General features: G+C 40.0%; 1 protein-coding gene across 2 annotated transcripts in view; it reads right to left on the reverse strand.

Annotated features, from left to right (window-relative positions):
* Positions 1-16,822, reverse strand: part of LOC129500407 (histone-arginine methyltransferase CARM1-like) — a 241,801-nt gene that overhangs the window by 101,139 nt on the left and 123,840 nt on the right. For both annotated transcript variants that reach the window (XM_055310825.1, XM_055310826.1), the window contains exon 3: positions 601-707. In XM_055310825.1, coding sequence (XP_055166800.1) covers positions 601-707 — 107 coding nt within the window. The remainder of the gene's footprint in view (positions 1-600; positions 708-16,822) is intronic.

A 16,822-nucleotide genomic window follows, 5' to 3' on the forward strand; every position in this document is an offset into this window, starting at 1 on the left:
GGTTCTCAAAGCAAAGGCTATGAGAGAACACAAAGAAGAGTAATAGGCACAAGAGAGAGAAAGAGGCCAGAGGCAAAAGGGACATCTCTAATGAGTCCTGAGTCGGGAGAGAAACGCAGGACTTGGACAGAAGTCTTGAGAGAGGGCAGGTGTAGGGCAGGTGGTGACGATGGTCATTCTTATCAGGCAAGCCAGCTGAGTGATATGGTGCATACAAATCCATGATCACTGAGTCACAAATACCGTCATCCTAACTGCCACCATTTGGTGGGGTTTGCTGTTATAGGCACCACACTTAATTCATATACATCCTCTCATCAAATTAAATCATTAAAAAAATTAGATGAATTTTCATCCCCAGACAACAAAAGTGAGGCCAGGAAGTTCAGCAACTTGCCCACATCCTGACAACTTGAGAAGTGAAGGTGGTGAGGATTCCAACCTGGGTTGTGCCACCACTCAGGGGGCCACGCCATGAGAAGTGGCAGGGCCATGCCCACGGCATCCTCCCCACCAGCCTGCCCAGGTGTGTCCACAGGGGTGTCCACAGGTGTGCAGCACCTGGAACCCACTCCTGTCTGCCGGGGCAACTTTCCTGACCTGGAAGTACTGCACGGCAGATGCCTCTTCTGTCCGCTGGTTGAACACCGACAATTCCTTTTTCTCATTCCGGCATCTTTTCAAGGTATTTGAAAAGGAGCTGAGATCTGCAAGGATAAAAAGCAGATCCGTTTCTACACTGAGGGAACCACAGTACTCAGCACTGCAACCACAGAACTCAGCACTGCACTCTGTACAAAAGTCTGAGAAAATATTAGAAGATTCAAAGGGCACGTTGATCCCCGGATGCACACATGATAGGAATGGCAAGGTGGAAGCGGGAGCCACTCTGAGATGTGACAGCCTTCGACTCGTCAGGCATACTTGTGTTCATCAGTGTCACAGGAGAGAGCCAAGTGGGACACGCAGAGGCTGGGCTCAGGGAATTCTCCAGGTCCTGTGTTCATAAAGCTTACAGGCTTATTCTCAGTACATGCTCTGGGGAATGTGATTGTTGATGATAATGAAAAAATATATGTGAATATAAAAACATATATAATGAATATATATACATGTGTGTGTATATATAATCTCACTCCATTGTCACAACAGGGTGTTTTTTACATTTAGTATACTCCAGGTGTAGAGAGAAAAAATAAAATAACTGAAGATATGTGGATATAAGGAAATGCTTTCTATAATTTGAGGAAAAGAAATAAATAGATGAAGGCTCAGAAAATCCCCAAAGTATTATTACTAATGGATAACACAGCACAAAGTGGTCAAGTTTTGTGACTTCGGCCTTAGAAATGTCTCTTACGGGACACCTGGGTGGCTCAGTGGTTGAACATCTGCCTTTGGCTCAGGACATGATCCCGGGGTCCTGGGATTGAGTCCCGCATCGGGCTCCCCGCGGGAAGCCTGCTTCTCCCTCTGCCTATGTCTCTGCCTCTCTCTGTGTCTCTCATGAATAAATAAATAAAATCTTGAAAAGAAAAAAAAAAAAGAAATGTCTCTTACATCCTGCCCAGTGGTCCTTATCGCCTGTGACCTTCTCCCTTTCCACCACTGGTGATATGACCAGGTCTCTCCTTTACAGCCCGTGCTGGATTCCTGATGCCCACACACACTCAGTTCACCACGAGCTCCAGCCCCTCACATATGTCTGGCCTTGCATGCTGCCCTGCACACCTTCTCCTTGTGCACTGCGTCCTCCACACTCCTGCCATGCTAAAGTGCTTACAAATGCCCACATCAACCTGGTCCTGGCCTGGTTTCTTGACTTGAAACCGTATCTCTTCTCTTTAAATTCACTTTTTTAAAAGGTTTTATTTATTTATTCATGAGAGACACACAGAGAGAGGCAGAGACATAGGCAGAGGGGAAGCAGACTCCCTGCGGAGAGCTCAATGTGAAACTCGATCCCAGGACCCCAGGATCATGACCTGAGCCAAAGGCAGATGCTCAACCACTGAGCCACTCAGGTGCCCCTAAATTCACTTTTGACATCAAACTCCTATTTATCCCCCAAGATTTAACTCAATCAGCATTTCCTCATTGCTATGTTCTGGAACACCCACAGGCATGGTGGGCTTCAACACTTGATGAGAATCACCTGGAAAGACTTTTTACACTATGGATGCTGGACCCTCATCCCACACCTGCTTAGTCAATGTTCTGATGATGAGCCCAAGGCATGTCCAGAGTTAGTTTTCATGTGTAAGCCAGGGATGAGAGCCTTTGCCCAAATCTCATGTTCTCAGCTTACCACCATATTTCATATTTTATTGAAAATATCTTTTTTAAAAAATCTATCTATAGCAAACCCTTTTAGGGCATGGTTTAGGGCTTCAGTCTTCACAAATAGTACTAAGAGAGCAGCTACTCAATAAATACATCTGAAATGAATGTGGTAAAACTATTTTCAATTTGTGAGCCAGCCCCGTGAAGCTCTGGGGCTGCCCCATGTCCAGGGGGATAGGTTGAAAAGATACCTTGTCTGAGAATAAATATGTGAACATACCTAACACAGCCCCACTCAAGGGAATGCCATGTACTCTAAAGAAACTTGGAGATGGATAAAGGAAAGGTTACTGGTGGAATAAGTCAAAATTAGATTTACAGTGTGTGCTTAACAGTGTCAAATGCTCACCCCAATTATAAACCCCCATCGAGCTAGTGTCCCCATGTGGATCTCTCTTTTATGAGAATGGCTTTTTGACTGAAACTTTACCTGCATTATGAAATTTTCTGCGACTCTTTATCTTTTGCAATTATACCCTTATAAAGGAGAGGATGTAAGCAATGATTTTTAAGTAATTGCAAAACCGACACCTAAAAAGTATAGAACATTTGCAAAATGCAACAAACCAAAAAGAAGAAAATAAAAGTATGCAATTTATGCAAGCTATTAATTATTGTTAACATTTCATTGTATGGTGTTTTGGAGTGTTTGAGTGCACGCACGTGCGTGCAAAAATTCCTCTGCAAAATTCTGTTGCACTATTTTGTAAATACATCTTTTCATTCAAGATACTCTGAATAACTTCTCACATTATTAAGTAGTCTCTCCACCTGACTGTTAATGGATGTATGCTTCAACTTTCATGGATGTGCCATGTTAGCCAATTCCCTGTGGTTAGATTCCCGAGTCTCTACCCTGGTCTACTGTACCAGAAATGACAGAGCCCAGCACTTGTATTTTTAGCTGTGTCCCTGGTGATTCTGATGACAAGACATTTTTGAGAACTCCACTTAGTAGAACCTCTGTATAATATGTATTCTAACTCTACATTACATTAAAATATGTGCTATTTCTTCACAACTTTTTCCTACACAGGCAATAGATGAATTGGTATTTCTGCTCCCTTACAATATTTTTTAATTAAAAAAATAATATGTAAATAACCTAATCATATTAATTTTTAAAATGCAGAAGAGAAAGTCAGGAAGGATAAATGATTCCTAGATATAACCACTAATAGTATTTTGAGATAAAATCTCCCACTAATTTTTCTTTGTTATGTTTTTATCTACCACCATATTACTTATAATAATAGTATCATACTCTACTGTTTTACAACTTGCTTTGTCATGACAATAGTTAGGCTTTTCTGTGTCAGCACTTTTCCTATGAAGTCTATCAACTACACATAAAGCTGCAAAGCTCAATAATTACAATGTCTTTTTGCTCTTCTCTTATTTGTTCTCAGAGGCAACATCAGAGATTAGTAGATCTTAATTTCAACAAGGTTTTTAACTATGTTCTTTCAAATCTTGAACCTACTTATTTGCTTATCAAGTTCTACTGGGTGTCAAAAGTACCAACCCTATTAAACTATAATCTTCTATATTTGTATTTTATTTCCTTTAAAAGATACCAGATAATATTTTCAAACTCTAAAATATTTTAAAACTTTGTTAGATAAAAACTTGCAACAAACTGTGTATAAAGGGAACACACCTCAATATTACAAAGGTCATATATGACAATCCTGCAGCTGACATCATACTCAATAGTACAACATTGAAAGCTTTTCTCTAAGACCGGAAACAAGACAAGGATGCCCATTCTCACCACTCCTATTCAACATAGTATTTGAAATCCTACTCATAGCAAACTGCAATAAAAAGAAATAAATGGCATCCAAATTGGAAAGGAAGAAGCAAAACTGTCTCTGTTTTCAGATAACATGATATTATATATAGAAAACCCTAAAGGACCCCACCACAAAATTGTTATAACCAATGAATTCAATAGAGTTGCAAGATACAGTATCAATACACAAAAATCAGTTGTGTTCCTAAACTCCAACAATGAACTACGAGAAAGAGAAATTAAGAAAGCAAAATCCTATTTAATATTGCATCAAAAAGAATGACATATTTGGAAATAAACTGAATCAAGGAGGTGACACCAATTATCTGTACTCGAAACTATAAGACATTGATGAAAAACATTGAAGATGACACAAATAAGTGTAAATATATCCTGTGTTCATGGTTTGGAAGAATTAATATTGTTAAAAATGTCCATATACCCAAAGCAATCTACAGATTCAATGTCATCCATATCACAGAAAAAGAAAAATAATCCTGAAGTTTGTATGGAGCCACAAAATTCCTAATAGCCAAAGCAATCTTGAGAAAAAAGAACAAAGCGGAGGCATTACACTTTCTGATTTCAAACTATATTGCAAAGCTGCAGTAATTAAAACAGTATGGCATTGTCATAAAAACAGACACACAGATTAATGGAACAGGATAGAGAGCCTCTTGCCTACATATGTAATCAATGTATAACAAAGATGCCAAGAATATCTTATGGGGAAAGGATAGTGTCTTTAATAGATGATGCTGGGAAAACTGGAGAAGAAGGTACCCAGACCTCTATCTTACACCATATACAACATCAACTCAAAAGGGATTAAAGAATTGAACATAAGATCTGAAACCATAAAACTTCTAGAAGAAAATGGGGATAAACACCTCAACATTGATCTTGACAATGATTTTTTTTTAATTCGACACTAAGAACAAAGGTAACAACAGGAAAAATAAATAAATGGGACTACCTCAAACTAAAAAGCTTCTGCACCGTGAAGGAAACCATCAAGAAAATGAAAAGGCAGCTACTGAATGGGAGAAAATAAATGCAAATCATATATCTGATAAGGAGTGAATACCCAAAGTATATAAAGAAGGACAAACAGTGTATGTTCTCACTCATTTGGGGAATATGAATAATAGTGAAGGGGAATATAAGGGAAGGGAGAAGAAATGTGTGGGAGATATCAGAAAGGGACACAGAACATAAAGACTTCTAACTCTGGGAAATGAACTAGGGGTGGTGGAAGGGGAGGAGGGCGGGGGGTGGGGGTGAATGGGTGACGGGCACTGAGGGGGACACTTGACGGGATGAGCACTGGGTGTTATTCTGTATGTTGGTAAATTGAACACCAATAAAAATTAATTTATAATGAAAAAAAAAAAAGAACTCATACAACTCAATAGCAGGAAAAAAAAAAAAACTCCACTCAATCTGGTTAAAAAATAGGTGAAGGGACTGAGTAGAGATTTTGCCAAAAACATACAGATGACCAACAGATACATGAAAAGATGCTTCATATCACTAATCATCAAGTAAATGCAAATCAAAAACACAAGACATCATCTTATACCTGTTACAGTGGTTATCATCAAAAAGACAAAAGATAACAAGTGTCAGTGAGGATGTGGAGAAAAGGGGACCCTTGTGCACTGTTAGAAGGAATGTAAATTGGTGCAGCCACTGTGGAAAACAGGATGGATGCTCCTCAAAAAATTAAAATAGAACTACTATATGATCCAGCAATCCCATTGCTGGGTATGTATCCAAAGGAAGTGAAATCATCATCTCAAAGAGATGCCTTCACTCCCATGTTCATTGCAACATTATTCACAATAGCTAAGATATATGGAAATAGCCAAAGTGTCTGTCAACAGATGAATGGATAAAGATATAAATCTTGTTATATATATTATATCATATGCATCTACTTCCTGCAATGAAATATTAACTCAGCCATGAGACAGAGGAAATTCTGCCATTGGGGACAACATGGATAGAACTTGATGGCATTAAATTAAGTGAAATAAGACAGATGAAGACAAATATAGTCTGTTATCACTTACATGTGGAATCTTCTTTTAAAAAGTCAAATTCATAGAAAGAAAGAGTAGAAAAGTGGTTCCTTAGAGTTTTCTGGCTAGGGGGGCAGAAAAGAATAGGGAGAGGTCGGTAAAGGGATATAAATGTTCAGCTATAGGAGGCATAAGGTCTGAGGATCTAATGTATTACGTGGTGACTATAGTTGCTTAACAACATACTGCATAACTGAAATTTGCTGAGAGAACTGAAATGGCCTCACCAAAAATAAAATAAAATAAAATAAAATAAAATAAAATAAGACAAAATAATAAAATAAAATAAAATAAAATAAAATAAAATAAAATAAAATAAATAAAATTTCTTGGGCATACTAAAACACCCAAGAAGATATTAGATAATATTGACTCAGCTCTAGGCTGAGGGAACTGGCACCTCTCCAATTCCCTCTGCCTCTCAGAGACTGCCAGCAGTGGTCTGTGTCACCCATCTGTGAGTTCTTTGAGTCCTGGGCATCTAAGCTGTTTGGGCTTTCAAAGCCTACAGTAAATTCATTTGTTCAACAGTCTTTTGAATATTCCCAACAGTTGCAAATCTCCATTCCTTGGGGGACAGTTGAGCTTTTAATATACCCCAAAATAATAGGTGCCTAATTTAGTAAACAGGATGTGTGATACATTGAAAAGTATCACTTCTGGTTAACAAACAAGATTATGACTATCAAGTAATGTGAATAGTCTTGTGTCACTCAACTGTCTCCAAAAGAAAATGTAAAAGAGAAGCTCCAGCAAAGTTTTAGGTTACATCAGTATCCGTACGATACATAAACAGTCTTCTAAAATAAACAGTAATCGGATAAATTACTTCTATTATGTTTCTGTTAAAAATATTATAATATTATTTTAGACGCTATACTCACAACTTTATCAGAATTTCCTGTTTGACAAGTTTAAGATGTATTTATGGTATTTAGAAAATAGGGAGCATCTTCGAAAGTCCAGGAATCAGCATCAGTTAAGTCCTGCCTATGGTGATTTCTGTCACAATGGCTCCCAGGAGAATGTTCTCTTTACAGCCTCCCTTGCCTTTATTTTAATGGTTAAAATAAATGTGTGCAAATAAAGGAAATGTTTGTGTTTCCATATGATGTATAAAGATTTTTTAAAAAAATAACTTTAAAAAGGAAAAGAAACTTAATTGTTGATTCTTCTCTCCCCTCAGTCTCCAGGAAAAAGGACTCTGGAAGACACTGTCTTAATCCATTTGGCCTGCTCTAGCAAAGTACCATAAACTGGGTGATTTATAAACAACAGAAATCCATTCCTCACAGGTCTGGAGGCTGGAAGTCCAAGATCAGCGTGTCAGCACAGTCAGGTTCTGGTGAGATCCTTTTCTGAGTTGCGGACTACTCTCTTCTGGCTATGTCCTCACATGGCAGAAGGGCCAAGGGACCTCTCTGAGGTCACTTTTATAATCACAATCCTAAGGCCCTGCCTTCAAATACCACCACCTTGAAGATTAGGTTTCAAATACTAGCTTTGGGGGAGACACAAACATCCCATCTACAGTGATGCTCACTGCTGAATTCAAACTGAGATGCAACATGAGTAACCTACCTTCTCTTCCTTGGTTCTCCAAACTAGGGAGAGGGACTTTTGATAAGAGGAGTGAAGGGAGTCTTTAAATCCAGCAGGTAATTCTATCTTTTGGAGAACATTTGGGCAAAAAGTATTTTATTATTATTATTATTATTATTATTATTATTATTATTATTATTATATGAAAGAACTTTTTGATCTGCAAGCACCATTTGTTTGAAAGATGCCATTCTTCACTCCTGAAGGAAGAAAAGAAAGGCTTGCTGTTTAGAACATAATCAAAGTCTAGGGCCGCCTGGGTGGCTCAGTGGTTGAGCGGCTGCCTTTGGCTCAGGGTGTGATCCCAGGATCAAGTCCTGCATTGGGCTCCCTGTAGGGAGCCTGCTTCTCCCTCTGTCTATGTCTCTGCCTCTCTCTCTCTGTGTCTCTCATGAATAAATAAATACAGTCTTTTAAAAAAAATAACCAAAGTCTAAATGGACATTACATTTGCATATTGGCTCCTTCAGCAACTCAGGGTAGAAAGAGTGGGGGAAAGGGGTCAGAACCACTGCTGTGGAATAGAGGTCCCAGTTGGGTATATCCTAGAAGTCTGAAGCTGAGGGCAGAGTTTTTAAGAATGGGGATATGCCCTCAATGATGACACAATAATACAAGCCTAGTCCCTCTGACACAGCAGGTCAAACTGACACACTAGGGGTAAAATAGTAACGCCTCTCAAAGGACACACTTCACACTGGGAAGATGGTGGCTTGGTAGAATGGATATTGCAGCCATGCTGGCTTCAACTGCCATGTTTTGTCATTTTTTCACCACAGAGATGTAAATTTCTCTATTGTATAGATATTAACCATGCTACTGTCAGGATTCTAATTATTTCACTTTGATTCTCAATCTTGATTTCAGTTTCTTCTTAACAAGCCATCACTCTTCCATTTTCGCATGCAGTTATACTCTGTGGATCCAGAGACTCCAGAGACACACCATTTCCTTTTTGGTGCTGCTTCGAAAAGGACCAGATTGAAGGGATCTGTTTTTGTTTGCTTGCTTCTCTTAAATAGCTGCTATTTACAAGTGATACTGTCTGTAGCACTTTCCATACAGTTTATTTACCAAGATACTAGCATCTTTTTTTGCAGGAAAGGGTGATACCTGCCTGGCTGCATCAGCTGTTCTGGCCACATGTCCCAAAATTATACCAGAAAACACACTACTGACAATATGATAATCATGGTGTAGATATTTTTTTAAAAATAAAAAACAAAACAATAATCATATGTCGAACTCTAAACATGGTTGCAGAACTGCTTTTGGCTATCTTGACAAATTTACATACAGCCTATTTTAATTTCCTTCAGCCCATGAGCTCAAGTTTGCCAAATTGAGCTCATTTCACTGGGCACATAAGGAAGCGATCTATTTTCCTGAAGTCAGAATACAAAAAAGACAGCAATGCTGACCACTCGCCCCCATTCAATTCTCCTTCCCCTGTCCTCATGGTCTGGGTGCTTTCCCCTTCAGGATGGAAATGGCTTAGAATAATTTAGGATACATTGCATTGATTTGTCCTATCTGGTCAGAGCTGGAGAAGCAGAACTGTATCATCAGGGCATCATCTGAGCAGCACCCTTATGCTGCCAACAGCTGCAATGCAGGTCTTCTCTCTGAATACATCCCAAACAGGTATACCTGCAGGGGACTCTGCTGCTGAGTAAAGTTCAACATAAGGAAAGCTCTTTTTAGGTCTCATACAAGCAGGGTTTCTTAGGAAAGTAGCAAAAGGACTTGGATAGAAAGTAGATTTATTGAGCAGTCAACAGAGCATCATTGTGAGACACTGGATATTTCCATTGCATAACATGAAAAAGCTAGAAAAATGGACAGCTTCACCAAATTTCAAGCTAGTTTCTCCCTTCTAGTGTTTCTGTTTCAAAAAAAAAAAAAAACACCAAAAAACTTGTCAGCATTCAGTGAAAGCAATTGCCACATCAACCTCTCTAAAACAAAAGTACTTATGCACTCTGAGAAACTGAATGTATTATTGCTTTGCTCTTCTTTCAAAGCTTTGCAATTTGCAACCAAAGCTATAATTCACAATCCATATAACACTTACCTAATGCTACTTTTGTCCTACCAAAATGTTAGTACAAAGTGCACTGGGGAGGGCAATTGGGGAGTATTTTGTATACTTGTCACATTTCTAGATGTTAAGAGTCTTATGCAAAAACACATTTTATCAAATTTCAAAGCAATCTTTCTGCATAGATTAAAAACCAATTAAACGCTTGAGATAATCAGCATTGACCTAAACATTAGTAAAAAAAAAAGTGAAGAAGATAGGTTGTGAAGGTACGTTCGTTCATTTGTTTTAATGTTGAACCAAGTCCCTCATCTCTGTGGGATCCTAGCCCTCTTGCCCTGACACTCTACCCACAACAGGGAAAGCCCACGATCTAAGAACCGTGTAGTCTCCAGTAAGCAGAAGGAACAGGGGTTGGCGTTGGACGGAGGGATAATTGACTGAGACCGAGCAAGAAAAAGATTCTAAGGCAAGGACATCAGTGAAAACTCTTTTGTTGGCAAGTGGTAGAAATCCAACTAAGTTTAACTGAAATAGAAACGTTATGGCTCACAAAACTGAAAAAATCAAGGATTAGAATTCCATTTTTAAGAATGGCTGTGTCCAGGAGCTCAAATGATATTTTTAAGACACATTCTTTCTCTCTACCTCTACCTCTATTTCTTAACTCTGTCTCTGTCTCTCTTTCTTCTTCTGTCTTTTTCTCTTTCTTACTGCGTATTTTCTCTGTTTTGGCTTCATGCTCAGGGGGATGGCATGACCCCTTGCAGAACAAGATGACCACCTGCATCTCCACATCTACATTGTTACCAGCTCAGCAAGTCCTGTCTTTCCAAAATGTTCCAACAAAAGCCCCAGACTGAGTTCCACTGAGCCTTGTTAAATCAAAGACCCATTTCTGAATCAAGTGTTCTGGCCGGAGGTCCGTGTCAACTGACCAGACTAGAGCCAGCCACATCTAAACCCAAAGGAAAACTGGGCTTCTGTTAGCAGAAGCAAGGAGAGTAAAGACAGGCTAAACTTCTCACTGCTAAGACAGAAGTAGAAACATTACAGGCTAAGGGGAAACAGGGCAAGGAGAAGTGAGAAAATCTGTGTGCTTCGGGGGGCAGACTGGAGAGAGGTGAGCCATGGAGAACAGACACTCAGCTGCTTGGCTTCTGAAATCTTTGAGCTTGGGCTAGCCTTCCCAGCCCAGGGTGCTGCTGTGAAAGACCTACTACAGAGAAACCGAGCCAACACTTCGGGTCCTGTAACACGTTGTGTCCCCAACACTGCCACAGTCACCAGCTTCATCTTCCTGTCCACCTTCTCTAAGACCAGCCCTGCTCACAGCTCCTGATGTTCTGTTCAGGCCCCTGGATCCCACATCCCACGTTAGCTAAGAATGAGCTGCTGAACAAAGTGTCACAGCCTGAAACAAGAGACGTGGGGACACCGGAATAAAGTGGCTGGGCCCTGAAGCTCCAAAGGGAGGGGGCAATCCTATATCCTCGTTTTCCTGTCCCAGTGAAATGGTCAAACCCATTTCCTTTCAAAAGGATTCTAGTAATTGATGGTTACCAGACAGGAGGAGGACTGGGGGATGGGTGAAATGGGTGATGGCGATTAGAGTACACTTACCAGATTGAAATGAATAAATAGGATTTTAAAATGAAATGAACTGGGGTAAAAAAAAGGAGTCCTGATCTGGATAATAAATTATTGAGTCATTGCAGTCAGAAGATGCTGTAGTTTCAAGGAAGGTGGTTGTGCGGGGTCAAGTGCAAGAGGAAGAGGAAGAGGCAGCTAACAGAGATAATGACATAAAAAAAGGCAGATGGGGGAGTCCATGCAGGGGATACCTAAGTCCCCACTACATCCAGGACACTCTGCTTCTCGGCCTTAAAGGCCGCAAGACCATTCCTTACAGTAACTTCCCTTTTTAAACTGCTTTTTAGGTAGCCTTGATTAGAACAGTAATTCCTCCAACGTTCCAACAATTTTTTCCCCCTCTGGTTTCAATGCCAGTTGACCCAGGTTTACTAAGAGTTTTCTTGCTTTTGGTTTGGTTTAGCTTTTGGTTTTACTAACAATTTTACATATTTCCACATTGTAGTCATTCAAAGTGTTTTGTTTTTTTAAACTGCACTATATTTTTCTCTTTGAATTCCACAAAACCACCTAGTCATGCAAAGGTCACCAGACATGTAGACAGACAAATGGTTCACTGAGGCCAGAATGCACCCTCTGGAGCATTTACCATATATTCACAGAGGGGCTGATTTTTGTATGTGGCAGCAAGAGCCATTATTCAATTAGGTCTTATGGCCGGTGTGTGCCTCCCAGCAAGCAAAGCAATGCAGGTGGACACCAAACAGGTGACATAAAGGTACTTTTCTAATTGTATTAGACTTATATAGTTTTTAAAATGACATTTAACAACTTAAATCAACATTTTTTATGATTGCTTACACCATATTCCCTACATTCCCCAAACAACTAACTCCGGATAAGCATTAATATAACCCAATATAACATTTTAGAAATGGCAACAGCAGCCCATACTTTGAGAACATCATGTTTGGGGTATTTCATTCAGCCAAGTGAATACTTAGTGTAATAGGACCAGAAAAAAAAAATAGACCAGAAAAAAAAATCTCTCTGGCCTTCTCTTTATGTATTATCTGTAAATGAATGAGACAGAAACGCCCTCAACTCGGTTGAGAACATCTGCTCCTATTACAAGGCAAAGAAAAGAAGGTACTTTGTACCTGGCAGACTTGAGACTTTGAGTCACATAAAAAGACCAGTTCAGATGACAAGGAGCATCTTTTGGTTTTACAATACAACTTTTGAGATCTAGCTCTCTTCCCATCCAGACATGGATTTAACAATAATACAACACGGTTGTGCTATCTTTCAAAAAATTAATTTTCTCTTCATTTTTTGGGGGGAGAGCAAAATGCAACAACTATCATTTTCTCAATGACATGAGTCTGTAAGTGGCTGAAAGCATGGATATGCACGTGCCTTCTTAGCTCAATCTCTGTGCTGTTTGGTTTTCTCTTTCACATTTATATAGCTGGTCCACCGGGTGCAAAATGACTGAGCATAGGCTAAATCCAGCCCTCAGGCATTTTTAAATTTGGCTATCATGTGTCTTAAAAATCAGAAAAATTTCACAGGAAATGTGAGTTTCTGGCTAAAACTGTGCAGCAGGATATCCCTGGGTCTGAATTTCTCTGTGGCAACAATCAGCACAAGGGAAGTAGCTGCTGCCACCTTTTGAAGGCACAAGGGATCTCCAGCTCACCACAGCTCCCACCATCCTCTTATTCGCAGCCAGCCCATCTCTTATACTTCCACCACCTGCCTGGGCCCTGTTGGCATTTGAGTCTGCGCTCCCATATTCCCCAGGATTGGCTATAAAACTAGGTGGACAATGCCCACAACTTAAAATATCAACTACTCCCCTTATATTTCTAAGCACCAGGAAACCATAAAAGCTATAGAAAATGACAAACACACTTTATCATACTCTATTTTCAACTAATTGTTAGTTTCATTTCGAGCTTATAGTTCAAGTTGTTGACCTTCTTAGCAATCACTCCATTTGGCTATTCTGTGTAGATACTCATGAGAGTAGATTCAAACTCTAAGTCTAGAGCTCTTTGATAAGCTTTAGTCATAGGTCACGATCACCCCCAAACAACCCGCTTTCACAGAAATATGGTATTGCTGACTGCCCTTAGTGTGATTTCATATGTGAAGGTGAGTTTTTATCAGGTCATCCTCCTCCCCTAGCCTTTCCCTATAGTTAGAGATGATCTAAGGGATTCAGAAATGTGACATTGACAGTGGAAGAGCTATTCCACTCAGGAAGGATGCCCACAGCATGCACTGCATTCATCCTCCCCTAACAACTGGCCCAACCATCCACTTCCATGATAAGCAACCAGTGGGTTTAGCAATAGTTGTATGAATGCTCCCTGGTTGACATTCATCTGTACTTCCCTCATGTGGAATGGTGTATAATGTGGACCCAAAGTCAGGAGGATTAAATCCAGGGATTTTTGATTATCAATCAATGTTTTTGTGGCTACAACTAGCAGGTTGTTGTTTTAGTGTTTTGTGTGTGTGGCATACCTGAAGCTTTAACTGCACACCAGCTCTAGAATGAATGTTGAGTTTAGAACCCTTGATACTCTGGTATAAAGGATGTTCCATATATGATTAGGGAACCACTTGAAAAATTTTCTTCAGATCTAAATATCAAAAGAAGCTTTGCTTGACATAGTCTGTCCACCTGCCACTGCATATATTGATAATGTTTCCTCTTTTGCTTGGGTGCCAGGATGCTCAGCCAAAATCATGGGTCGGCAGTAATATCTGTGGGTCCTATTATAAGCAGATTGGTGTTTTAATTTCCTCTTGGCCTATCTTCTGTGCTTTCTATATCTGCCCTGATCTTGAAATTTTTGCATTTTTATTTTATTACATAAACGTGTGTGGAAACACAATCTTGCAGTGGAAGAAATTGGGAGATGGATGCATGGATGGATGATGGACTGGAAGACTAATCTATCAATTCCATCATTACTATATGAAGATTTAACAGACTGGTGAAACCAATCTGCATCTTTCTGCCTCACTTTTCACACAATAACCCCACCCCCCTGAACAGCAAATACAAGGACTTTGGAAGCAACAGTGTTGGTCCCATATGCTGAAAGCAGATGGGAGCTGCACTGTCTTCACAGTAGCATCTGCCCAGGAACCAAAGTGAAGAGGAGGAGGCTGGGGGAAAGAGCAGGAGGGGAGAGAAACACAAAAGAGCAATCAGGAGTAGAGAAGAGAGATACTTCCTGCTACCAGTCTCAGCCATGGGTAAAAAGCAAGCACATATTTATGAACTGCTCCATTTGATATTTTCACATTTATGGTGTTATTTAATTCAATCCCCTCTGCCAAGAGGTATTATGATCTCCACTGTACAGATGAAGGAGAGATACAGACACAGTTTTCTCAGAGTCAAATTAGCGAGGCCAATGTTTATTCCAATACCAGCATCTGCATTATACAAAGCAGGAAATTCTAAAACACAGGACATCCTTGAGGGGCTTGTTCTACATTGGCAGAGATAAGGAACAAGGATAGAATTAAGACTTACTATAGTGAGGTAACATAAATAACAAGGAAATGACTTTAGCTGCAGTCAGAGAGACTGGCTAGACAGGGAAATGTTTTTTATTTCAAGCATCACAAAACCATGACAGCTATGGGTTCTGTGTGTAAATGCATAATTTCCTTCTTTGGGGATGTTTTATTGAAGACTAGTTATTCATTGTTCTAGGCTGACAAAATTATGCCAAAAATGTATTTAAAATACTCTAGCTTATCTCTTATTGTCCCTATAAACCAGGTGCCAATGATACAACGTGTGATTTATCACAGTAAAGCAACAAGAATACCAAGTTTGGAGTGATTTCAACATCATAGCTGAGTAATACATCCCTTACTCCTACCCCCCCACACACCCCAACCCCCAGCAACAATTGGGTATTTGTGGGATTCAGTGCTGTACACCAAAAGACCGAAGAGAAGTCTCATCCTGCCATGTATCAGGTGCTCGGTACACAGATCTTGATTCCAGCTGTGGACCCCACAGGGACCTATGAACTAACTCCGGCCCTTCTTAGCCATGGTTTGACAGCCCCCAGAAAATATTATCTCTGATAATCACCCATGGATGAGTGCGCTTTTATGGAAATCCAGGTTTTCAATGGATAAGTGCCAGCACGTGTTAGAGAAAAAAAAAATGAATTTAAACACATTAGAGAGGGTAAGAGGAAAAGTCCGACTTTATCCACATCACCCCTCTTCCAAGGAAACACAGCTTAGGGCTGAGAGAGCTTTTTCTTGCCCATGATTTCTACCATGGGGAAAAGTAAGAGTGTGCAAGTTCCCAGCTTCCCCAGCTGTGTGGAATGTGGCCAGAGATGCTCATTTCTTTTCCACCCCGTCAGAGTACTGAATCATAAGAAGCACAACTGGGGATGGGAAGAGACTGAGAAAGAAGTAGACAGAACACACAGAGGGCGTTAAAGAGACAAGAATATTACTAACTAGTTTCAGACTCCATCAAGAAGCTCACTAATAAGCTGCTGGAGACATCTTTCCCACAGATTTGCCCAGCTTGCCCACAAGCATTCCCCAATGCTCTGAACACCTCACTCACACACACCTTCCCTCTATGTCCAGCTTTCTGTATGAGCTCCTGATGGGGGCAGTGAGAGCAAACTTTGGCTAGTGAACATGTATAGAAAACCACCCCAAAATTATGGGCCAGGGAGAGACCACCAACTTAAGCTTGAGCATCGTCTTTGGGGAAACAAAAGGAAACTGTCAGCACTTGGTCTGGAGCATTGCAAGATTGAGAGAAGGTTTTAAAGCTTAAAAACTCTGCCACATGAGGGAGTAAGAAATATGAAGCAGGTATATCTGTAGGTCTGAGACAGCCTCAGATTCCTTGGCAGGGCTGATGGAAGGGATTTGTCTTCTAGTTAGTAAAGACTGGAGTAGATGATACTACTTCAAATGTGAAGACAGCTATGCAAACTTTAAGGAACGTGAAAAAATCAAGACAATGTGATATCACAAAAGGATCACAATAATCTTCTAATAACCAATTATGAAGACTGTGATTTACCCAGTAAATAATTCAGAATAGCTCTTTTAAGGACACTTAATGAGCTCTAAGAAAAAACATAGACAATCCAATGAAATTAGGAAAATAATATACGAACAAAATGAGAAGTTTTACAGAGATAGAAATCATAAAAAAGAATCAAATAGAAATTCTGGAGCTGGGGGCATCTGGGTGGCTCAGTTGGTTAAGCATCTGCCTTCAACTCAGGTCATGATCCCAGGGTCCTGGGATTGAGCTCAGCAGGGAGCTTGCTTCTCCCTCTCCTC

The sequence above is a fragment of the Nyctereutes procyonoides genome, unplaced genomic scaffold (assembly GCF_905146905.1).
Source record: "Nyctereutes procyonoides isolate TBG_1078 unplaced genomic scaffold, NYPRO_anot_genome, whole genome shotgun sequence".
NCBI lineage: Eukaryota > Metazoa > Chordata > Mammalia > Carnivora > Canidae > Nyctereutes > Nyctereutes procyonoides.